At 46.1% G+C, this 26,070-nt stretch overlaps 1 protein-coding gene across 1 annotated transcript; it reads right to left on the minus strand.

Annotated features, from left to right (window-relative positions):
• Positions 1 to 1,062: 1,062 nt before the first annotated feature.
• SBSPON (somatomedin B and thrombospondin type 1 domain containing) lies at positions 1,063 to 26,070 on the minus strand. The gene is made up of 5 exons (XM_032421939.1): positions 25,816 to 26,070; positions 16,281 to 16,475; positions 7,541 to 7,631; positions 5,737 to 5,913; positions 1,063 to 3,351 (listed from the first exon to the last, which is right to left on the minus strand). Exons 1-5 carry the CDS (start codon positions 26,027 to 26,029, stop codon positions 3,234 to 3,236), a joined length of 795 nt encoding a protein of 264 aa, XP_032277830.1. The 5' UTR covers positions 26,030 to 26,070; the 3' UTR covers positions 1,063 to 3,233.

Consider the following 26,070-nt stretch of genomic DNA (forward strand, 5'->3'; position numbering starts at 1 on the left):
CAAAACCCTATTTAGGACTCTCATAAAGCTTCTGTGTCCTTATACTTCTGAAAATCAGTATCTTGCCTTCACACTTTATTAGTAGTTTGGCTGACAGAGAATGCTAGTTTCAAAATTATTTTCCCCTCGGTGCTTGGAGGCTTTATTCCATTAGACCTCAAGCATCCAAGGATACTGATGAGAACACCGTGGTCTTCCCATGAAAATTCTTGTTCCTTTGTAGGTAATCTGGGTTTTCTTTCTCTTTCTTCATCCTTGATTTTAAATTTCACAAATTTGTCTCTAGTGGTAGGATGTTTAAAATCCATCTTATTTGTTGCTCAGTGGGACCTCTCCACCCGAGGAAGAATGGCTCTCACCTCTGATTCCACCTTCTTTTCTACATGTTTTAAAGGGTACACTCTCTGTTTTGGTTTAGCCATCAGGAGAAGCCCATTTTCTTGCAGTCTTCAAAAAAATTCTTCAAAGTTTCTGATTTTGGGGTGATTCCTACCACCACCTCCGCCCTCCCCAGCTATGTTATGGACTTCTCTGCTGTGAATCCTGTAATCTCAATTGGATTTGGGGAAGGAGAGAGGGTAAATGTGTATCCATTTGTCACTAGTCTAGACAGTTCACCTCTCTTTCAATATGCTCAGCACCTGATTGCTTATACCTCAGAATGTCCAGGTCTTTATTTTCTAAGTCAACTTGAGTTATTTATATGAATATTCACTAGAATGTTCTTAGAGAATATAACCAGTTTTATTTTGCATCATTTTTGCACATAACCAGAAAAGATGGCTAAAGTATTGCTGTTGATATTTATGCTTAATTATAGCATTCTCAAAAACATCCCAAGAAAGATCCTAAAAAGAGAATAGTGTGATTATAATTCACCTTGATCCTTTCTCTTTTCTTTTTTTTTTTTTCCATCTCTTTATCATTCTCCCCTTCTGAGTGATCACCATCCCTAATTCCTTTCTTCATTTTTCCTGGGTGTGTGTGTGTGTGTGTGTGTGTGTGTATACACACATATATAAACATATATATACACATATAATTTTTTGGTATATTTATTTTTGTTCAAATTACCACGTACACTTTTGAAAAATCAACCTATTAAGTAATTCTAGGGTATGCATATCACTGTAGAATGCCTGTGGCAGGGAACCCAGCCCTTTGTACTCAATGAGAAAGAATACTGAAGAGTTCTTAAATACTTTGATCTTTAACCTTGAAAATAAAACTTTTGGTTCTTCCTTAATCGCTTGGACTACAATTTTCAGTTCTGAACTGTTTCCTAGGACTCCATTAGAATTAATAACAAGCTTTTAAAAAACACTAATAGTTAAGTCTTCTAGCCTATGAAGTTGTTCTCAAGAATAGAAATAACAAAAAAATACTTCACTGTGAAAGTAATAAATGGCCAGCACTAAAAACTAAATACATAAGGTGAAAAATGATTTTATACAACTCAAATATGTTAAATGATATAACATACCCTGGAACCATAAATACAGCAGCTTTATGGCTGATAGTCTCCATATGTATGCCTATCAATTCTGAGGGGTTTTTTAAATTTTGTTTTTGGTGAAATTTTGTTCATTCTCTGACCAGTCCAGAAAATGTTGGTATTTTCAAGTCAAACAAGTAAAGACCTCTTAAAAATGTGAACAGAGAGTTTATTAACTGGTATAAAAATTTTAATTAAGTAACATTAAAATTACCCAGGTATATCTTCAAAAATCTTGCTTTACAAAGGTTAGAAATGGTCTTAAAATGTTAATACTGAACTTACAGTTTAAGGTCCTAACCTTGATGAGACTCAAATATTTTATTATTAATCCCTGAAGAATTTACCATAAAAACAACTCTGACAGTTAAATGAATATATAGTCACAAATACTGCTACCCTCAGCATTAAATATTAGGGACTTTTCCAGCCCTATTAAGTTTGCTATTGTCATTCTTGTCGTTACATGTAAGTACCAAGAAATATGTATTTTAGTAAATCATTTGTTAGTGAATAATATTTTATATAAATGAAACTGCAGGAGTTTAAATTTTAAGATGCAGTTCTCCAGAGAAATACCCTAAATTTAAAATTTGTTTCAGAATTGAAAAGGACTTAGCTTTCCCAGCTATCTTTGGCATAGTCAGGTTTTTCATCGAAGCTGAGTCCTGGATGAGAAACTGAGAGTGGGCTCTGTGGCTGACCTGCAGAATAACCCATCCTGAAGCCACTTTGTCTCTGGCTCACTGGTTTTCCAATCATAAAATAGAAGACGAATACTTCTGTGTGTGTGTGTGATCATCGCATTTGTGATAAAATCCACGTCTTCCATAATTTATAACTGCCTTCCACCCCAAACAGGAGAAAATGTATGCTGTAGAAAAAAAGTAGTAAGTTTACTTCAATTAAACTTGAAGTTAGTTTAAACTTAAATCTGAAAGATTATTTTAGTCAGCTTCAAATTTTAAGCCTTGGAAATAATCTTAGGTGCTAATGATGGTAAAATTTTCATAATTAAAGCATTGTTGGCATTCATCGGTGCCAAAATTCTCTTCATGAAAATTATAGCATTTAAGGAACTTCTGTTGACCTAGAATGAACATTTGATTGTCAATTAACCAAAGAAAATTTCTTCTTCAAAAAAGTGTTTTTAACATAGCTGTTGGCTTTTCATTACAAAACGCTTACTAAATCTTAACTTGTCCTGTGAAAATCATTTGTGACTATTTTCTTAAAATCATTATTTCACAATTTATGGAATAATATGTGGGAATCTGTACGTGTGAGAGTATACATATATCCGTATACATTTTTTCAAGTGAGAAGTTTTTAAGAGATTACAGAACAGAAAGAAGGAATGCAAGATTCAAAGCACGGATGCCCTTAAATGACAACTACTCACCAATAAATGGACCATATTGTAGTAATTTTAGTGCAAATGGACATGCATTCTGTGTTGTGTGGGCGACCTCTGAATGAGAGGACTCTGTAGAAGGCCAAGGACACAAAACCACAGGAACCTTTAGGGTAGGTCCTCAATGTAGTAAACATAAAAACAAAGGTACTGGGCATCTTGAGAATGGGCCCGTGCACTTTCTTTCTCTACTTCGGAGTGTGGCAACAACATGTGTTCTAGGGACTTTGGCCAGATGGTTTTTGAAGGTTTATGAAGCACTGAACATGACTTGGTTAGGTTTAGCATGTTGACAAACACACTGTGAAATATTTACATTGCAATCTATATAAAAATAAAACTGTGAACAGCTGGACAAGAACACTGATCTACTCGCCGAACTTTTTTCCAAGTTCCTTGACATCGAGGATTGCCAATTGCTTGCCAATGGAGAGTTTGATTTCTGAAACGATATTTTGAAAATGTTAGTTACGCTGAAAGCAAACCAAAAAGAATTCTAATTTACAGGATCATAAATTGAGGTGTTTTGTTGTTGATCAAAGAATGATCATACCTGGAGTTTTAAAGTGCATTAAAAATTGAAATTAAAAAAAAAATGATCACAAACTGAGTTTCCCTTCTTAGGGGTTCTATCAAAACAAGTTACAAATTAATCTCTATTTGAGGATACCCTCTTGTTGAGAGAGCGGTTTGAGGTTACTGTATTCATTTCTCCCACTTGATCTGACTATACGAAGTATTACATAAAGGAAAATGGGCCCCTGTTTCATGTATATTTAAATTAGAGGGGTCTGCCCAAATGAGCTCTTGTAATCCTCAACTCTTTGATTCCATAATAAAAAATGGGAGAAGCAGGAAGAGCAAAGCCAGATTGTTGAAATTATTACTTTTAAAGTCATTGGAATCTCAGCCAGGGTTTAAGGTACTTTCTGAGGACAAATTCAACTACAAATTCACCTAAAGACAAAATATGGATGAGATATTCAGAAAAATATTAAGTCTAAAGATTTGGTTTCTATTTGATATGAATGTCTTACCTACTGTACTGTCCCTGTGGTGTACTCCTTACAAAGGCTGTTAGGCACAAGTGACTAGTAAACATAAATTCAAGTTATTAAATATTAAAATATACTATGGGAATAATGACTAGCTGGGAAGGTCCTTCTTTTACTTTCTAATCTGTATTTTTACGAGTTCCACCTGACATACTTAAAACCATAATCCACGTGTGACTTAAATTGGTCTTTGTCCAATAGCTGACCAGCATGAAGTCTACTCTTCTCTTAGGAAGAGTGTTATTATCAGATTTAACTGATAAATGAGTATAGGATTGGGGTAGATTTTTCAGAGTCAATTTTTCTGGACTATCTATAGATTCCTGTAGGTTTCTGATCCTGCAAAGCTGAGCCTACCACCCTCTCAGTCATGGTTTTAGGACTACTCCCATTGGGCAGTGGTTCTGAAACATTGCTGTGGGACTGAATCATCTGGGCAGGGGTCAGCAAACCCCAACCCACGGGCCAAATCCAGCCCACCCTTTGTTTTTGTGTGGTCTGTGAGTTAAGAATAGTTTTTTGTTTTTAAAGAAAATCAAAAGAATATGTCATGACACATGAAAATTATATGAAATTCGAATCTTAGTGTCCATAGATACAGTATTTTTATTTTTTTATTTTTATTTTTTAAAGATTTTATTTATTTATTTGACAGAGAGAGAGACAGCGAGAGAGGGAACACAAGCAGGGGGAGTGGGAGAGGGAGAAGCAGGCTTCCCGCAGAGCAGGGAGCCCGATATGGGGCTTGATCCCAGGACCCTGGGATCATGACCTGAGCCGAAGGCAGACGCTTAACGACTGAGCCACCCAGGCGCCCTGATAGATACAGTATTTTTAGAACAAAGCCAAGCTCACCTGTTCACATAGAGTCTGGGGATGCTTTCATGCTGTGATAGCAGAGTTGAGCAGTGAGACCAGAGAGCCCACAAAGCTGAAATTATCTACTACCTGCCAACTCCTGACCTAAAAGATGGTTAAAAATCCACCCCCAGGGCACCTGGGTGGCTCAGTCGGTTAAGCACCGTCAGCTCTGGTCATGATACCAGGGTCCTGGGATCGAGCTCTATATGGGGCTCCTTGCTCAGTGGGGAGCCTGCTTCTCCCTCTCCTCCCTGTCCATGCCCTATCTCTCTCTATCTCTGTCTCTCTCAAATAAATAAAATCTTAAAAAAAAAAAAATCCACCCCCAAAGATTCTGATTCAGTTCATCTCAAGTGGGGCTCAGGAATCTGTATGTTTTATTTTTTTAAAAGATTTTTTATTTATGAGAGAGAGAAAGAGCATGAGCTGGGGGGAGGGGCAGAGGGAGAGGGAGAAGCAGGCTCCCCACTGAGCAGGGAGCCCGACGTGGGGCTCGATCCCAGGACCCTGAGATCATGACCTGAGCTGAAGGCAGTCACTTAACCAAGTGAGCCACCCAGGTGCCCCAGGAATCTGAATTTTTTGAATCACCATCCCAAGAGGTTCTGATTCAAGTGGTTTTCAAAACACTGCTTTGGAGTGATCAGGTTTCCAGTGGTCATTTGGGAGCATGATATGAACCCCTATATCCAAATTTACCCACTCATCTCTGCTATAGAGCCTCTGAGTCCCATAGTGTAAACTGGGCCCTGGATTCAGGAATCGCTAGACAGAGGGTTCTCCTTAACTTGGTGTTTAGACTCCCAAATCACGCCCTGATATGCTACGTAACAGTCTGCTGTTCGGGACACAGGACAGATCTCTCCAAATGAAAAATAAGGAACATCCTTCAAACAGTGTTCCTCCCTTACCCATCTGAGTCCAGGCCATCTCCGGAACAGCGAAGGCTCACAGAGTTCATAGCTGGGGGTTGACAATCGACGCACACTGTGTACCCCTCTCGGAGATACTGCATCCATCGAGTCAGGGGGCGATTTTCCATAGCGCAGTGATGAGTCAATGACTCTGTCTTGAACTCCATACAGTATCTAGAGTAGAAAACGGGACACTTGCCCCTGCCGTAATGAGAGACAGCCTAACGCTGTAAAAAGTCTTAGGAAGCCTGCGAGCCCCACGGACATTTGACGGACTGGAGAAGGTGGTCTGGTGCATCCTCACAGGCTATGCACCGGCCACAGAATGCCTTGTAAAGTTTCTCATTTGCCGAACTGTGATGATGACGGTGCCCGACTGGCAACTACAGTGAAGCTTGGGGCTCTATTCCAACCCCTGATTGAGTTACCTGGTCAAAAGGAGTCTGCAGAAATTTGGATATACTGTTTCCTATCTAATCTAACCACCGCATTGTGTATAAAAAGCACATTTCAGTAAGCCCTTAATAACTTTGCTGATAAAGAATAAGAGAAATTGAATAAGAACTTGCTGAGTCTTAAGTCTGAGAACGTGTGAGCCCCTAGAGGGCTGGTCCTCAGTGCCCTGCCCGACACCCATGACTTTCTGCCCCACAGACGTTCCCAGGGACCTTCCCCATGCTCCCCACCCGGCTCACCTGCTGGATCTGGGCTAATGATGAGTTTGGACTTGAATCCAAGCATCAAAGTTATATTGGGCATCATAGATAAAAGGAAATGGGAAGCTGGAGACGTTTTTCTGTGACAGAGGCTAGTGTCACCTTACACTGAACTGTGGAAATCTCTAGTACTATAGTGACTAGACTCCGAAGGCCTGGGGGGAGCATCCAGACATGGGTGAATACTTTAGAGTCTTGTACTAAAAAGCAACATAATTTTACAATTCTTCAGGGAAGCAAAACATAGTAAAACTCCTGCATGTTGTGTTTTTGGTTCTAATTAAGCTCCAGTGGGCTAGTTTCTTATCCATAGAATTATGAGCTGTCCTAGGTTAGATGGAAAGTGATTGGAGGGTCTGCTTCCGCGAGCTTTAACAGGGGTAGACCATTTATTAGGCACGGTTAGGTACTGAGGTAAGAAATTCTATGGCGAAGCTTCAATCAACTTTAGTCAGACAGCTTAAGCCAGACATCTCTTCATTATTTTCTCATTAAATTCTCCTTACAACGCCATGTGGTAGGCATTCATATTCTCATTTTTCAAGAAGAAAACCTGAGGTGGGACAGCACATCCAGGGTCTTACGGCTAGTGCATGGCCGTGGCAGGGGTGGTCTGAACATGCAGCAGACTGGGGTCCCTCTGCTGACAGCTGAAGAGCAGACTTCAGGTAACCATGGCTTACCCAGGCTGTGCCTTCTGTCCTGACAGAAATCCTCAGAGCTGATGTGTGGGCCACTTTCAAATTAACCAAACACAGGTGGTGCTAGAGTCCATATTCTCCTAATGACTCTAAGAGGAACATCCTGAGTACGATTGATAAAGTGATACCATCATTTTATATAGCGTGTTTCTTGTTGATGAGACCTCAGAGACAAATCTTTGTGGCCTCACAAAAACAGGGAAGAGACAAGTAGGTCCCAGCTTTGTGGTAAAAAGTCATGTTTTACCCAAAGTCAACAAACAAGTAACAGAAGAACCCCCATCACACTAAGACAAGCTTTGCGGGCTGACTTGGCCATACACCTGGAAAAGCATAAGCTGAAAAACCCAAACCAAACCATACAAAACAAGAACACTAAATTACCCGGGGTCCTCTGTGACTGTAGACCACTGTGGAGAGGCGGCTTGTCTTGTTCTCTCCTTGTTGAATGCAGAGGTAGTTATAAAGGCAGGGACTAGGAAAGAGAGAAGGGCGTTGGACACATGCAGCCTAAAGTACTCGGAACGACCTTTCCCAAACTTGATGTCAATCCTGTCTCGAGCCCCCCATCCCTAAGTGCAAAGGGCCGCGGCACACCACCAGGAATGGGACGGGGCCAAGTTACCGTGTCCCCAGAACCCAGTTCGAAGAAGATTTGTGTGCACGCCGATGGGCAAGGAGAACTGCAGGCCTCTGACAGGCAGGCTTGCCCTTGGTAATAAGTTGATACTGTGTGAAAGGGGAGGAAGGGGGGCCAGAAATAAAAACCAAGAGGAAGTAGTGAAAGATGCAGGTAAGCCAGGGGGAAAAGGAGGGAATGGAGAAAGGGAGAAAAGATCTTTATTTTTATTTACTTATTTTTAAAGATTTTATTTATTTATTTGACAGAGAGACACAGGGAGAGAAGGAACACAAACAGGGAGAGTGGGAGAGGGAGAAGCAGGCTTCCTGCCAAGCAGGGAGCCCGATGCGAGGCTCGATCCCAGGACCCTGGGATCATGACCTGAGCCGAAGGCAGACGCTTAACGACTGAGCCACCCAGGCACTCCGGGAGAGAAGGTTTTTAAAGATGAAAGGAAGAGAAATAGAAGAGAAAAGGGAAAGACAGGAAGAATAAAGTAGAAGAATAGGAGGGAGAAAGGACAGAGGAAGAAGACAAAAGAGAGAGAAGAGGGGATGTAAGGAGAAAAAAAGACCACCAGAGAGAGAGAGAGGAAATGTGAAAAGGAGAAAACAGAAGTACCAAGGGAAGAGGTGTGAGTGCCCCCCCACAAGGTCCTCGCGACCCCAGCCCGGAAGCTTCCCCGCCTGCCTTGTGGCCTCAGGGTGACTGCCTGGTGCCGGCCAGCACAGCATCCTCCCCATGTCAACCCTCAGCCTGGTGGGGGGGTGGGGCTGTGTGGGGAAGGAAAGTCGGATTGGTCCTCCCCTCCCTGTCCCCAGCCCCAACCCAACTCCGACGCTCTGGCCCGGAGAGAAGAAAGGGAGCCAGGAATCCTCCCACCTCTGCTCTCTCCTTTCACTGATTTTGTTTGTGTGCCTCCTTCCTGTTGGCCGCTAAGTGTGGGGAAGTGTCTGATGCTAGGTACGTACAGCACCTGCAGATAACCTCCCGATGCCACTCTGGGGTCAACTCAAGGAAGGCAGGGTTTTGCCCTGGTCATCACTGTGGCCCTCAAACGTTGACACACTCAGTAAGTACATAGGCAACGAATGGTGGCTCAATGAGTGAATGAAGTCACGGAATTGCCACCAAGCCTCCGGGTCCTACCTCTCTGTGGTCTTCTGTTCCTACACTGAGCCCTGTGGCTGAGATGACTCAACAATCCTTCCTACCTTTCGTTTCAGAAACTGGACTGTCCCAGGAAGGGTAGAGACCAGCTGATGTTGGCTCGTGCGCTGCCAGAGTCATCATCAATGTGAGCAAAATGGCAAGAGGGCTGCAAAACAGATGCGTCAAGCCTACGTGTTCATTTGACCTGGCCCCTTACTGGCTCCTTTCGGCCACAAGATGGCAGCCCGAATTCTTTTTTAGATTTTCTCAGGGAGGCCTTTTGCTATGACTAGGGAATGTAAGACCAGAGTGGCCAAACACCAGGTAGTCACCTGCTCCTGAGAGTTGCAGGTATCCTTCTTGTCCTACGTAGTTTGGTGCTTAATCTCTTTGGTGTGAAAATTACTCCCATCTAGCATTAGCCCTCAGAGTCCCAGCTGTGAGATTCTTCCTTGCTGCGCTAAGTTTAATTGTTTTCCAGAGAACATGCCACTCCTTCTAAATGTGACCATAGCTTTGGGACTTCCCAAACCTGTGGACAGAATCAGAAAGAACAAGGGAGCGCATGTATGTTAGGAACTTACTGTTTCTCTTAGATCTAATTCTCTGGAACACAAACATCGAAAGGATTTTCACTTTCCCACGTATTGTTTCCATTTCTGTTCTTCTGACGCATTTAAGAGTTTATTCAGCAAGTGAAGAATACAATTGCTGCTCAGTCCACATGGCATTGGACCAGTCAAACTATGAAATTTTCAGGATGTGTTTCTTTAGCTCAAAACATGTATTTGATCTCCTTATTTGTACCGCATGTATTATTACAGAAGTTCAAAGGCAACGCACTTAATATATAGCTTGGGGCAGGGAGGGGAAATGAGGTTAGGAGGTAAAGGGCAAGTATATGATTATAATATCTGATATAAAATCCTTAGAAAAAGTTCTGTAATAATAATAATAATAATAATGAAAGCTAACAATGATACACTTCTAAGTTTCCAGGCATAATGCTGAGCACCTTTCATGTGTGAATGCATTTAATTCTTACAACCACCCTCTGGGATAGGTCCTATTATTTCCCCATTCCACAGATGAGGAAACTGTGGCACAGAGAGGTTAAGGAAGATGTTCAAGGCTCCCACCTAAACACGGCAGTGTCAGCAGCATCTCTAAAACCATGCTCCTCACTGCCTAGAGACTCTTGCAGTGTAGATCACAATGTTTCATTGTTTTAGGCAGCATATTTCCTATGAATTGCTTAAATTCTGTTTTATCTTCCCTTTCTGTCCCTAATGTGTCCTTAATATGAAGTAACTTTAAAGGAGGAAAGGAACATTGTGAGCCCCTACCTCGTGTCCCTTCAGGCCCCCCGGGGAGAGGGGGAGGGTTGAGATGGGGCCTGGGGCCGCCGGGGTGGGGGGCGGGCTCGCGGTGGGCCCAGATTAATGCCTGCTAGGACAGCACCTTGTATGTTTCCAGCCTGCTTCTTTACAAAGTACCTTCTCATCCTCTGTGACTGGTCCCCACATAAGCTTTGTGAAGAGGTGCCCTGATGTGTTCTCAGAAAACTGAGACTCAAGGACGTTAAAGGAAGGGAAAATTCACAGTAACTGATGAAGCAAGGACCCCAACACAGAAGATTGCTTCTAGTTTTTCGATCTCCTGTCCACGTTCAGTGCCAAGCCCCTGCAGTACGTAAGACCTATCCTAAAAGCCAGCCAGTAACCCCAGGCCATGTGTCTTCTGTGTCCTGCCCCGTCGAGCCCTGGCTTGGCTCAGTGGCACATTCTACTGAGAGGGGGCACTTCCTCCTTGAACCACAAACCTCCAGAAACCAGACCAGCAGCCACATTGCTTGGGGGTCTCTGAGTCAGCGTGACTTTTTAATATCTCCCCCCAGTTTAATTTCCATTACTTAAGAGTGGTAAGTAATTTAGAAATTATTTTTGCCTTCAGTCCCACTGCTGCTTATGTGTGGAAGAACACAGCCAGGTGCCCGGGGACAAAGCCTCGCAATAAAAGCCAGGTCCCCCATCTTCCCCCTTCCTGGCAACAATATCCAAATGTAATAGATTCTGTGTTAAGAGGCCATTTGCCAACTTTTCTGGCATCCTATCAGCCTACCATTGTTCGGTTTTACAACAGCTCCACTTCTAAAAGCATGGCACCACGCATATTTACTTTGAACATGAAAATAAATTGAATTTGCTCAGGGAATTTCATAAAGCCCTCTGACACAATGGGGTGTCACCAAGGTAGGCTTAGAACCACTGGTCTGTAGGTATAGTGTAAAAGGGAACAGAATGAAAATGTGACAAATAACAGCGGCCCAGAAGCATACAGCTTATGATACACATCGATCTCCTTTTAGGAGGAGTCAGCATGTACAACTAATACAATAATAGGGCTTTTTGGATTTGTTTTTATGATAAAGATAGAGTCAAGATCTGCATTAAAGGAAATGGAAAAAATTCAATAGCTACTTGATCATTAATAAGAGAGCTTCGGTGATCCTGTTTCATTCACGGGTCTCACAGAGCCTTTCTAGTTCTATACTTAGTTACCAGAACCTGCAATTGCAATTTTAGCTCCAATGATAACAGGAGCAGCGAAGCAATATCAAGAGGGAAAACCCTACAGGATTTAGAGCCCTGAGATCCAGGGTTAGATTCTGAAAGTCCTTCACAAATGCTGTTACCTCCCTGAGCTCCAATGTCCTCTTGGTCTCAAGGATAATGAGGCTGTCCCCTTTTCAAGGTCAGCAGGATACTGGCCCCACCAAGATTTCCACACCCTAATCCCCAGGACCTATGAATATGTTATGTTATTTCATAAGGAAGAATTAAAGTTGCAGATGGAATGAAGTTTGCTACTCAGTTGGCCTTAAAATGGGGAGATGATCCCGGCTTTTCTTGGTGGGCTGAGTGTAATCACAAGGGTCCTTCAAAGAGGAAGAGGAGGGGCGCCTGGCTGGCTCAGTGGGTTAAGTGTCTGCCTCCCGCTCAGGTCAAGATCCCAGGGTCCTGGGATCGAGCCCCGCATCGGGCTCCCTGCTTGGTGAGGAGCCTGCTTCTCCCTCTCCCTCTGCCTGCCGCTCCCCCTGCTTGTGCTCTCTCTGGCAAATAAATAAATAAAATCTTAAAAAAAAAAAAAGAGGAAGAGAAAGGTGTTACTACAGAAGAAAGCACAGAGATGCAATGTAGCTGGCTGTGCAGAAGGAGGCAGGGCCTTGAGGAGAGAAATGGTGACCATCTCTGGATGATGGAAGAGGCAAGGAAACGGATTCTCCCCCAGAGCCTCCCTAAAAGCAACGCAGGCCCTGCCAACGCCTTGCTTTTAGCCCAGGGTGACCTGGGTTGCACTTCTCTCCCACGGAACCCTGAGATAATACATTTGAGTTGTTTTAAGCCACAGCGTTTGGGGTAATTTGTGACAGTGGCCGTAGGAAGCGAGCACGCTCTCCTACAGGATCGCTATGAGCGTGAATCAGTAATGTGGATAAAAGCTCTCGCCCTGCAGCTGTGAGGGCCTGCTCCGCCCTGCATCCAGGCCTCCCGCCCTGCCAACAGCAAGTCCAGTGGAGCGGGGAGGCGGGCACAGGTGGCGCGCAGCCGGACTGAGAGCCCCGGCTGGAGGAGGGTGCTCCTTCTCCGTGCCTCCACACCAATCTGCCCATCCTTCTATCACGGCGCTCGCTCAGCACCCTGAGCTGGAGTTGGCTGATAGGTTTGGTATTCGAGTCTGCATCTCCAGAACCCAGCATAGCGCTGGCTGTAGTAGATGCTCAGTGAACCTTGAATGAATGACCCACGTAAATGAATGTGTGGGAACTGCGGTGACACAGGGCTCAGGGCAATCCACCAAACTGCATTTTCGCGTCACTGCTCTTGTTTCCCTTTTGTTGTCCATCATTTTCCCAGGTGTATTCCACAGAACACTAGTGATTCGGTGAGATCCCCTGGGGAAAGGAGCCATTTAATCCAATAAGGTGGGAAAGCATCGCATATCCTATCTCCCTCCTGTAGAATGAAAATGCTTATTAGCATAAGAAAGCCTCTGAGAAGTTCTTCCTTAGAGAAAATGGTCTGATTTACCCCACGTTTTCCTGACTAAACCCCTGTTTTGCATTTGGGGGCCTCTGCCCTCAGGAAAGTGGCATGTAAGGGATCCAGCTATGAGTCAAGGGCTGAGGGAAGAGGTGTGCACCCACACTTGGGTTAGAGCAGCGCTTCTGGAACGTCGGTGAGCAGCGGAGTCCCCTGGACACCCGGTTACAAGCACTGTGCTAAGGCCAGCGCCAGCGACCCTGATCTCGTGGGTCTGGGTGAGGCCGGAGGAACTTGCCTTTCTAACAATTTCCCAGCTGAGGCAGACCCTGCTGGAATATTCGAGGGGTCCTGTCTTCCCTGACCAGCTTGTGATAGCAGTCATCATTTCCACGGAATTACCATAGGAACGTGCATCTCAGGAACGCAAGTCAGGGCTGCAAATGCCAGGAGAGATTTCTCCTCTCTTCCCAAACTGGGTTTTATCTCACCTTATTAGGAAAGGCGGCCACTGAGCACAGATCTGTCCTGTTGGTGTTATTTCTAAGTCACGAACGCCTTGTGGGGAGTCACCTATGAAGACTGCTGCTTTATAAAATCCTCTTACTGGAGCTTGGTGGGAAGGGTGGGTGAGAGGGGTAATTTGGGAACACGAGAACATGTGGAGATGGACAGGCCCGGGGGGCTTTGCCCAGAGGACAGAGGAGAGGACACCTCCATGCAGAGATGAGAACCCTGGGCGGCAGGGTGTGGGCCCAGTGCTCCCTGGTGCCCTTGGCCCATGTTCCATAGCGTCCTCTTCATTGACCTTCCTGTCCCTTTTCCCATGACCTGCATTATGCTGTTATAAAGAGATACGGGGCTGCAAAGGGGTTCTGTGACAGCCTGGTGTAGCCCTAAAGAGTCAAACGTACTTAAGATCTCCTTTCTAGCAGCCAGACCCAGTAAATGAGCAAAGCAGCTGCTTCCTGATAGATCAGCTATAGGTTTTAAGAGTCATCCAAAAAACCAATAATGTCCTACAACGACATCCTCCCCGAGTCCTTTCTGTCGTGCTCTGCAGAGTACATGAGCTTCTTGTGGTTTTGTTCCACGACTGTTTCTGGGAGCACTAAATTATTTCCCTGGGAGCTTCATCTGACTGCCGTGTCCACGAGACACCTCCCCCTGGCCCTTCCATTAGCCACTCCCCTACCAGAGGCATCATTTCAAATCATAGATCTGACCACATCAGAAAATGCTACAGTAGCTCTCCAGGGCTCCTAAGATAAAGACCAAAATCCTAAATGCAGAGCTCAGGATGGACGCTTCCCCTCTCAATGCCAGCCCCACTCTCTGTGTTCCCCAGACTCCAGCCTTCCTTCAGCCTCGCAAATGGGCCTTTGCTTCCCCGGGGTTAGAGAGATGAGCCCAAGATGGTCTCTAGGTTGTTTACTTCTGCACAGCGGGCTGACAACTGTTAGCCCCAAAGCCTACTGGCAGCAAACTCAAATTTTTATGCATCCAAATTGTTTTTCTTTTTAAAGATTCATTTATTTATTTTGAGAGAGAGAGTGCTTGAGCGAACATGGGGGGAGGGGCAGAGGGAGAGAGAGTCCTAAGCAGACTCCCCAATGAGCACAGAGCCCCATGCGGGGCTTGATCCCACGACCCTGAGATCATGACCTGAATGGAAACCAAGAGTCGGCCCCTCCACCAACTGAGCCACCCAGGCGCCCCCCAAATTGTTTTAAAAATTGCCAAACAAGCAGATTTTTAGCCATTTAGGCCCTGCCTGCTCTACATACCCTGTGAAACCAGACCTGGCATCTGCTGGCCATCGATGAGCTAAAAAGCCTTGGAGTTGTAAGACCCCAAGCTACCACCCTTGCCCTTCGAAACTCTCTGACCCAGAGACTCCCGACCATGCTGCTTAGTTGCCATCCCCTAGACACAGAGCCCCTGGCAGATTCCTCTCCTCCCCCTCTGGATGGTGGTCCCCACACCATAGCCTCTGGACTTCCGCTTCTCTTGCAACTCTGTCCAAGCACCAACCAAAAAAGCTTATTGTGGATTACCGCCTCTTGTGGTCCGGTTTTTCCTACATCAGCCCTCAAATCCCTCGAACCCCTATACCTGACTACCTGGTTCACCATGCCAGTCTCTGTCTGGGAAGTTGTACATTTCTCCGCCTTACCTCCCCCTCCTTAGGGAAGTCCCTTCCCTTCTCCACTCCTGTGGCTCCCCTCCTCCCCCAAGACCTGGGGAAATCAGCTTATTACACACACTCATAGCTCCAAACAACTCACTTGTTCAGGATCAGTTGCACCAAACTGCAGCTGTAATTTTCTGGGACTGATTTCCTAAGATCATGATTATCACCCCCCACCCCCCACCACACTGCGATCTGCATGACAGCAGGCTCACGTCAGCTTATGTCACCAATGGAACCCTGGCACCCAGCCCAGTGCCTGGCAACCAGTAGACTCTCAATAAATATTTGTGCATAGAGTGAAAAAAAAGGAGCAAAATGGCTTGATGAGTGTCATGTTGGTATAAACATTTCCAAGTTCCTATAAAAAAACACATGACCTTTGTTATCCTGAGAAGTCAGTGTTGCGCGCTATCAGATTCAATCGAGGTCAACACATTGGTGTTGGTCTTTTGGCTTATTTCTTTGTGAGATTTGTACAGCTCCTGACTCATTCATCGGCGGAATTCTGGCCCCTCCACTGGCCACTCCACAACCAGAATGATCTTTTCAAATCACAAATCTGATCACATCAGCCCCAGTGCAGTCAGCTGGAGAGGAGGAGCAGGTGTTTTATGAGAATAATTTATCACTGCTTAGGAATTAATAATTTTTCTATTACCTTCACACGTGTGTGATGAGCCGACCTGACTACCCAGGAATTAAAGGTGCAAGATGAATACTTACCTTATGGACACTTACTATCCGGTGTGGAATACTGTCATCCTACCTAAAGTCCTTTGTCGCCAGCTTGAGTTTGCCAAGCATCGCAACGCACGTGTCCTTTCCGCGGAGGGCACGCACAGAAGTGGGGGGCCACCCCGGGGTTAAGAACACACCAACCACGGAGAGGGTGGAGTAGGGAGGCCCTGATGCAGCTGACACTCACTTCTTTATCAGGCATGTCCTGCGCTTCCTATCTGGGTGGCCTGGCCCATCCCACTCCCCCGCCGCGCACGGAACTCCCCCCTCACCCCCCCACCCCCCACCCCCCGCTCGGCACATGGCCTTTTAGGGGAGGACGAGATGGAAAGTCAACACAGACAACAAAGGCGGCCACCGTGAAACCCTCGGTACCGAAGGAGTGCCCGCAGTGCTGGCCCTGGGGCGTCGAGTAGTCCAGGCAGCCGGCTCTCTCTTCCAGGGGCGGGCAGGGCGCGCCGCCGTTCCGGGGCTCCTGCCGCACCCGGCGCCTCCGCACGCGGGCCGCGGGCTGGCACTGGTCGGCGCAGCCGCTCCAGGGGCTCCACTCCCCCACGATGCACGGGCGAGCTGAAAAACAGCACGGCGGGGATGGGACTCTCGGCTGGGTAAGCCCAGCCGCCGGCCAGGCTGCGCCGCCAACACCAACAGCCGAGGTTAGCCCTCGCAGACCTTGCTTTGACTGCGCCCTGTGTGGGGCGGGGGGGGGAGGCACGGTCTCAGCAGGGCTCAGTGGACAGGGATGGTTAGCTGGTACCCCGCACCTCTTCGGGGCAGATGGGCAGCTCTTCTGGGGTCATGAGGGTGGGTCTGAGCCAGGGACGCCCCCGAGTTAAGAGAGTGACACCTTCGGGTACTTCCTCATACTCCGTGGGCTTAGGTAAGATCTTTGCTCTTACAGTTCCTTGATTATAACTTTATCCTCCCCTGCCAGAACATTTTTATTGTAACAGCAATACGTATTCATTGTAGAAAGCATCGAGGGAAAAAATGTAAAAGAAAATGCCCAAGTCACTTCTTATCCCCAAGTGTGTCTCTCCATCAGTCATGAGTTAGGGCCACCCCAAAGGACCTCTAGACTTGGGACTTCTCTTAGGTGCTCTATTCTCATCCTCCATGGCTCTTAGACCCCTACACAGCAGAGTTGGGGTTTGCCGAAGAGCAATGAGAGCCTACAGAGGTAAAGACTGGGCTTTCATGGTCAGGCGTGAAGGGCAGGTCTGGGGCAAGAATTTGGCTATAGTGACAATTCTCTGGCCACGACTGGAAAATCTATGTGGTTGCATACTTAACTTTCCCATTGAAAGTCCTAACAAATCTTTTAAAATGAATATAATGAGTTTTTCAGTGGAATTACTTCAGGACTTGAGATTGTTTATAAGAAAAAGAATAAGAAAACAAAGGATGTACCTCCGAACTAGAGGCCCAAATTGTTTCTTTCCCACAAAATGTGACCCACTTTCCCTACCATCCTCATACTTTCAAGCTTACAGAGTCTTCACCAAAAAAGCACTCTAACTTCTCTGAAATCTTGACTTGGACTGCTGACAGTTTGTACTTGAAAACTCATTTGACCTCTCAGCACACTCTCTTTAGGGTTCATGGATTTTGGAAGACCAATCCTTTGGCAGCACGCAGCTCACCCTGACATGAAAAGGGTCCCATACAACATAAACATCTGTCAGTAATTCAAAAACTTCAGACTGTTTTAAAACATGCTTTTATTAATCATCTAAAAACTCACAGGCGTCCCACGTCAGGTAGGTAAGGAAGCAAGGGTGAGGCTCGTGAGACTTGTCGCCCATACCTGCCACACACACACCTTTTGGAAAATCAGTAACAGGCCACTTTCTGCTCTTGTCATTTCTTGTGGATCTTTCCCCTTTTATTTTCATGATCCCATGATTTCACTGGGCCCTAGAGCCACACTGAAAGAGACTGCCTGCTGGGCTAGGAGCTGAATGAGAAGCACTCCTTCTGGCCTTAAGTCTTCCAACAACTCTCTCTGTCACCCAAATCTCTTCATCCCTGAGCCTAGTTAGTCTTGCCCTGATGTGTTGGCCTTGAACGACGCTTAATATTATACTTTAAAAAAACAAAATGGGACACTTATTTCAAAGATTAACATTGGACATCACTATAGAATACAACTTTGCCGTGGCATTAACTCAGAATTTAGTAATATGGCCTCGGTTTGAAGACACTCTATCCATACAGTAAAAGATGATACTGGGGACAGTTTTCTGAAAGAAGCTAGTTTCTCGGTATTTCTTCAACATTTGAGTCTCATGTGCAATGTTTATTTATTTTATTTGGTTTGCTCCACAATTAACATCCCCAAATCACAGAATCACTGAATCAGTTGTTGTTCCTATCAGTTAACATTTGACCTCGGAAAATGCTTTGTCTCATATTTCCAATCCATGACTTTAACAGCTTCATAAAGAAAATCAGAAAGTTCTGGGTCCTGAGCATCATCTTGACGGCTTCATTATAAGACAAAATGAAAAAAAGTTCACATAGAATTATACAAGTATAAAGGGGTTCCAAAAAATATTTTGAGTTGGAAGGCGAATCTGAGGTATTTATTCCTATGTTACACAAAAGATTATATTCATGATTAACTTGTGAACTTCTGATTGTTTGGAGTGCAATTCATCATAGATCATAAGAGATCTTTGGCCACAGAGGCTAGGGGAAGTACGAGAACTTCTGACAGATTTATCATCTCAAGTCATATATTACAGCTGCATGACACACATTTCCTTTGAATTATTCCATTAGTATTCACGTCTATAGCCAGCATGTCAAAATATTCTTTCTTAAAATCTGACTTTCTCAATCTTCACATTTCCCTAGTTATTACTGGAGGCCAATAGACCTAGTGAGCAACGTGATCATCCCTGACTCCAAGCTCATCCCAGCTTCCCAAAGTCCTAATGGTTAGGACTTAATGACATCATCCCATCCCTTTTAGAAGAAAAAGAAGCTTAGGCTTAACGGATGCCAGAATGCTCGGCAAGCTGTTTTCTTTTTTCCTTTGTTTAAACTCAATATAATATTCAGGTGGAGTTTCCCAGAAGCAGACTCATAAAGACGTGGATTTCAATGCAAGTAATTTATTTGGGAGTTGGTCCCAAGAAGTGCAATAAGAGCAGAGACAGAGAAGTAGGCACAGAAGAGAACAGAGACATAGATCCCTAAGTTCCTGCTTTAGGCCCAGTGGGCAAGCCTGGCTCTCAGCTCACTAGGAAACGAGATAATGGATAGATCCAGAGTACAAGGAATTATCAAGTCCTTTCTGGAGTTCTGGCTAGTCCCTCTTCCTCAAGAGCTTTCTGGTTATCAAATGTCCCTACCACAACCATGAGGAGAATGGCCAACAACAGAGAAATACGTTATATATTTCAGTAGGGAATCTGCCCAAAGCAAGAGTAGAGCACCTTTTCACATGTCCTCACAGGGATAGCCAGTCATATCCAAGTACAAGTACCTTAAAAGATTTTCCACTAAGCTTTAAATGTATAATAATAATAATAATAATTAAAACTCTCCCAGTGCATTGCTATTGAATTTGGAAAAAAATCAAACTCTTCACTGCAACCGACAAGGTGCTGGGTGAGCCAGCTCGTGTCCCTCCCCCCCCCCCTGGAGTTGCCCCCCCCCCCCCCCCGCTCCAAGAAGCTCCAGCCAGTCTGGCCTCCTTACACCAACTCTGTCACACTCCGGAACCCTGGCCGTGTGTCCCTCTGATGGGAATGTTCTTCCCACATGGGGCATGGCTGGGGTTGGTTCATCCTTTAAGTCCCAGATGAATTATTCAGGGAGTCCTTCTCTGGCCAGATTATCTAAGGACTCTCCCAGTACCACCTCCAGCCTCCCACCTGCCACACCTGAAAATTACTTCCTCTCAGAGCTCAGTGTTCCTTGCTTTCTAATATCGCCCTAATTCATAATTACATAGTTTACATATTTATTTACTTTTTTATTGTTGAGCTTTTCATTTCGTGCCTGGTGCTTGGCACATGGTAGGTGCTCAATAAATATTTGTTGAATGAATGAGTGAATGAAAGAAATGGCATTGGACAAATTCCTCCTCCTTCCTAAACAAATTTTCTACATTGAAACAGATTCTGGTTTGTTCATATCATTAGTTAGAAGCCAAAGCACTGACTAAAGGCTCCAGAGTGGGAAAGGAAAGCCGGCTGAAGGACAGGAGCAAAATAAATCAGAAGCTCCCAGAGCCAAAAATATGGGAATTCTTAACAAGGTAAGAGCTGTCTGGGCTCTCCTGGCAATGGTGACCCCGAAAGGTGTCCCTGGAAGGAGCGTGGCTTTCTGTGCCTTCAGGTTATGTAGATCCCAGCTTCTCCTGGCAGCCACAAATCCTTCAAATGCTTTTAAATCCATTTATAGCTCCTGCCAGTACCACATCTTGAAAATAACAAGCTTGTTTCATTTTATTATCGTGGCATGGAGCGGTATTTCCTCTTATTTGATCCAAATTTCCCTCACTCAAGAATTTCAGAATATGGTGAAAAAAAAAAACCCATCTATGTTTATCTTATCCATGCAGCTCAGGGACTTCATGTCTCAGGAGGTGTCCTTTCCCCTCTAGCAGGAACCTTTCAGGTTGATGACTCTAGCTGTGGGACCCATCTTTCTAGAGCCACCCCCCACCTCAGAATTACCAGTGGGCCCTCTCCAGGTCCATTCACAGCCTCTGTGAGCAGGAGCAACCAGAACTAGACACACTATCCTCAGTCTTAGGTGCCAAAAGGTAACTAAAAAACCCATCTTCTACTCTTTTTCTTGATGATAACACACACACACACACACACACACACACACACACACACACACACTCACAGCAACAAACTGAGCTGACAGCTGATCCTTCCTTTCCTACATAGAGTTTGGGCTCTTTCGTCTTAATATAAAACCTTGCCCTCATGTTCATGCAGTGTCTCCTTGGCTAATCACGGATCTGGCCCTGCCTGCTTGGCTCTTTGCTGCCTTAAAGTTTAAGGCCACCCACGAGCAAGTGCTTTCTCCCTCACATTGTTAAGTTCAAATAGTCCTAAGTCATTGCTATGAAAATATTCTTCTTGCACTTTACCCACACCAGTAGCATTTAATAATTGAATCTGGAAAAAAACCAAACTCTTCACTGCAACCGACAAGGTGCTGGGTGAACCAGCTCGTGTCCCTCCCCTCCCACCTGGAGTTGCCCCCCCCCCACTCCAAAAGCTTTTGTTTCTTGACATTCTGTGGAAGAAAAATAAAGCAGCCCCTTCACTCACTCACACACACACACACACACACACACACACACCCCTCATGGTAACATGATTTTAAATGTCATAGGCCTTTTTCTCTTTCCTCATGTATCCCCTTTTTTGAGAAATCTTGTCAAATCTTCCCTGAAGGTCAAATGAGACTACATTGCCCAAGTGCCTATTTACCACCCCCTCTGAACTCCAATAAAATGATCAAGTATTTTTTTCCTCTTGCAGAAACCATGTTATCTGGCCCCCAGTGGGTTTTTGTTTTCTTTTGAGATATTAACTGGACAAGTTCATGAAATCCTAGAGGGACAATAAAAAGGATTCCCTCATTAGAAAAAAACAGAATTTTATACACCATGTAAGCCCAGAGAAAAAGGGCATACGAATCATAAAGATAATTATGCTTTTACTCGGTAGTCAGTGTCCAGGTGAGTTGTGTTCTTCTTTTGTGCATTTCTGTATTTCCCAAGTTTTCTGCAACAAACATATTTTGTAGACAAAGAAGGAAAGAGTCGCATTTAAAAGGACAGGTGGCTCCAGCCCAGCTGGGGGTGCCCTCTGCAGCCACAGATAACATCCCCTCGGTGGAATGACCCTTCGGGCTATTGAGACAAACATAATTCAGTGACACCACCATGGCTCTCAGGGGGGCAGGACACACTTCTTTGCCCTTGAGGAGTATCAGTCAAAGGAGAGAGAAGGCTCACTCACTCTACCAGTATTTATCTGGGGCTTGACCTGCCAAGTACACAGCTTCTCATAAAGCCTCAGTCCTTGGAGGGTCAAAACATAACGTTTAAACATAAGGGCTCTGGACTTAGAGTTCCTGGGTTCAAATCTCACTCCATCACTTGTTAGCCATATGACTTGGGATGAATCTCCCAACCTCCCAGCGCTCTGATGACCACGGCGGTGGGTTGGGAGACTTAAGTAAGACTAGAACTGTGAGGTGCCTGGCACGGAGGAAGTGTGGCAGAAGGGTTAACAACTTTACCCTCCTCCACTGAATGCCCAGGGCTGCGGCCCAAGCCTGCAAAGTCAAGTCATGTTGAATGCTGGCGCCAGGCCCTGCTCATTTTTCCTACAGAGACAAAGGCAGGGGAAGCCACATGCTGTCTCTCAGGCCGCTATGGTTCCCAGTAAAGCCTCAACTTTTCTAAATCACCGTAGACGGTGACATCCTTCCTCTGCATGAGTTTTGGAACCCATATTTTCCAGTACACTTGCCCTTTCTCCTTCCAGGTATGTGGTTAGCAGATTTGGGCCAGTTAGGTTTCTAGATTCCCCGGGAAATCTACGTGAAAAGACTGGCTCACACGGGCTACTCAATGTTTGCCCTGCTCCCCTTGGGTTCATTATTACTCTTTCCTGAATTTGCTCATCAAAAAATCCAGTGCAGCCTACTGTTTCTATGATCTTAGAATGAAGACTCTAGGAACCCAGGTGATGAGCTAGAGACCGGGGCGTCGTGAGCCTAATAAAGGAAGCCTTCTAAGAAATTCGTCCAGGGCAGGTAACTTGGATCTGTGTCCTCCTTTACCTCTCCCCTGGTCAGGCACAGCCAATGGAGAATTTTCTATTCCTTTTTTTTTTGTGGGGGGGGGGAGGGGTATAGAGATATATAATTGGTGTTGAAACCAATACCAACATCATAATGAGATTTTTCTGAGATCATTTGTTTCAGAACAGGTATTTTTGGCAGTTCAGTAATTCCACAGATCCAATAACTTATTTTTATTTTCACTAAGTAAAAATAAAAAGTCCTATTTAGAAAAAGAAATTCCAGCATTTCATCTCTTAGCTACACCAAAAAAAAAAAAAAAAAAAGTCTTTACAAAGAAGAAAAAAATCAGAAGGCAGAGAAATAAGGCATTCTTAGTTCTACTGACACAGCTTTTTGGTTCACATGTAACGTAATTTCAGTCAAAAAGGTTTCAGATGGCATCGACAGGTAACATAACATTGGGTAAGGAGAAGAGATCCTAAGGGGCAGAACGGTTCTATGTCTACGGAGTGACTGGCGGGCCCTGAGCTGCCGAATGTTGATATATTTAGGAATCAATAACAACCATGCACAGCAGATGTGGCAGATGGCAGCCCGAAGTCGGACAGCCGTGGGCTCAGACGTCACTGTGCTGCCCATTCATGTTAACTTAGTGATGGGAGAGCCCTGGGACACCGCAGCTCCTGAGTCTGTACGACGCTCCGGCAAGACCAGGGGAGAATGCACAGCCAGGACGCCTGGCCGGGGCTAAGGAGATGGAGCATCTTGGCTCCGCCATGCCCCTTCTCACCCTCAGCTCAGCAGAGCAAGCAGGCCAACTTCCAAGTGGCCAACTTCCAACTGTCTCTATTTTCTCCTCTCCTCCCCAGAAACTCCAGGCGCAGAAGATTTACTCAACGAGGAGCCTTTTCGGTCCCGTGTCTGCTTCTTCGAGGGCCTTTGAGGGCCTCCGCTAACTCCCTGGGGAAGGGCAGTTTAGGCTGAATATGCTCCTTTTAAAAATTCTTTTGGGCTCCTTTCTTTTTCTGGTTTCAGCTCCCATGCCCTCCGCTCGCTCGCAGCTCTTCCTCAGGCGCCAAGGTGCCGGGACTCCTTGCTGAGCCCTTCCCAAGATGGTCAGGTCATCTCTTCTCTGCTCCTCCTTACCCAACACATCCCTGCTCCAATGAGAGGCTCTTTGCTTGAACAGTTCAACCTCCTGCACCGAAAAGACAGGATTTATTTGTGACCAAATGAAGACTTTGAGGACTCTGCCACCCCTCACTGGAAAGCCAGTTCTTCTCATGACCCAGGGCTGTCCTACGCATGCCTCTTCCGTGCCTGAGTCTCTCCGGGTCCAGCTGGGTTCGCCTCCTGCCCTGTCCACCAGCGTAGCCTCAGGACCGAGCCCAGTTCCCGGCACCAAAGGCAGACACCCACAGGTGCTGCGAGTGACCACGTGATGCTTTCCTGCTAGAATTCTCCTTCCCCTTCTGGAGACTTCCTGCTCATTCTCCAGGACCATGCTTGCACGTTACTTCCTCCGCGAAGTTTTCCTTGAATCCCTTGGGTCTTCCGAGTTTTCCCTTCCTAGCCTCCTGGACCCCTCATTTGGGCACCCAGCATGTTGCAGGTGGTTCGCAGGGGTAGTGCCCTGCTTGACTGTGAACTCGTAGGGAGCAGAGACTGTGTCTTCATCTTCTTTGTAGCCCTGTGCTTCCCACAGGGCAGGGCACATTATCTGATCTACGGGAAGACAGGAGTTTGCATCGAATGCTCTTCAGACGCCCTGGGGACCCTGGGCCCGGGGGCACTGCATTTCCTAAATAACTGACTCTTCACCTTACTTGAGTAGTAAAATACCCTGGCCTTGAAGCAGGAAAGGGAGAGAGGCTTATCAAAAAGAGGATCAATATTTGTAGGTTAATCATTAGCTTTCAAACAGGATCAAAAAAATCTTCATGTTTTTCAATTGTGTTCTTTCAGGAGCAGATCTGGGTGCTATCTTGCCTGGGGCTGGTGGCCTCTTCCAGCTTCTTGACAGGGCATCCGATTCCCCAAGTAATGACACAGACCTGCGGGTTATTCTCCCAAGAAGACGCCAAGGATATCAACGCGGGGATCCTTGAGGCCAAACCCTAACATACATGAGGCATATGAGCAGGGAACAAGGTTACTTTTATTTCTAGAGCTGGCTTCTCTCAGGTAAACCTTGTTCTTTAGGACTATACTCACCATTTCTTCATCTTTTAATTTACTTAAATCAGCATCTATTGAGCCCTTGCCAGGGGCTGTGATACTGTGGGAAATTGAAAGATGCAAAAGACTGACCCTACAGGAAAACCAGCAGGATTAAAACATAATAGGAACCCCCAGATAAAAACCTTCATCATGCTATAGAGATAAAATTGAATTCAAAGAGCATATCAAACACCTCCTGGGAGAAAGGGGCTGTGGCACATGCTGGAGTCCAGAAGTGAGGACCGCTGTGGTCTTCCAAGAACTTGTTCTGCAGAAGTGGGTACCCTACCAGAGCGAGCCCTGGGCACCCAGTGGGGTAATTACACATCCCTTCCCTTTGCACGGCTCACAAGGCCCTGAAGATCCCTGAAGGTTAACAGAATGAACGCAGTGGAGCCTGGCCCAAGGACATGCCATCTTTCCAGGTAGGAGGGGGCCCTATCAGGCTGGAGTTCCTGAACCCCACACACTTCCAGGAGAACAGATAGCTCCAGCCCCTTCCATCCAGGTTCTCATGGGGAGAGGTGCTTTGGAGTGCTATGTGTAGATGGAGAGGACTGGGGGATCCCTGGATGGAGGGGGCTGGAGGGCCCTAGGATAGATGGAGCTGGGTGTACGTGGATGGAGGGAGGGGTCTGGAGGACTCTAGGATGGGGTGGGGGGTAGGAGCTGAGTGCACCTAGATGAAGGAGCCTGGCGGACTCTAGAATGGAGGGAGGTGTACCTGGATGGAGGGGTGAGGGGTAGGCCAGGATAAACGGTCGGGACACGCCAGGATGGAAGGGGCCGGGGGGATCCTGGCTCCCGGGCTGCGGTTCTTGGTGTGGGATCCTGTACCCCTTGGCTGCTGGCGAAGGGCTGGCGCCCCCCGCCCCCCTCCCCGGGCCCCGCCACCCACCTGGGCATGCCCTGGCGTAGTCGAAGCAGCAGTCCCCCGTGAGGCGGCAGGCTTGGTCGCAGAAGCACGTCCCGTAAACCCTGTCCAACCTCCAGCCGAGCACGAAGCAGGCGGCGTCCCGGCCCGGGCAGCAGCGCCCCGCCTCGGCGCAGCCGGCCAGGGTCCCCGGCCACAGCCGCGCCAGCGCGCACAGCGCCATCCACAGGGTCCTCATGGCCAGCGCTCCGGCGGCGCCTGCCACGCCGCAGAGCTTCG

The sequence above is a fragment of the Phoca vitulina genome, unplaced genomic scaffold (assembly GCF_004348235.1).
Source record: "Phoca vitulina isolate PV1807 unplaced genomic scaffold, GSC_HSeal_1.0 scaffold25, whole genome shotgun sequence".
Lineage (NCBI taxonomy): Eukaryota > Metazoa > Chordata > Mammalia > Carnivora > Phocidae > Phoca > Phoca vitulina.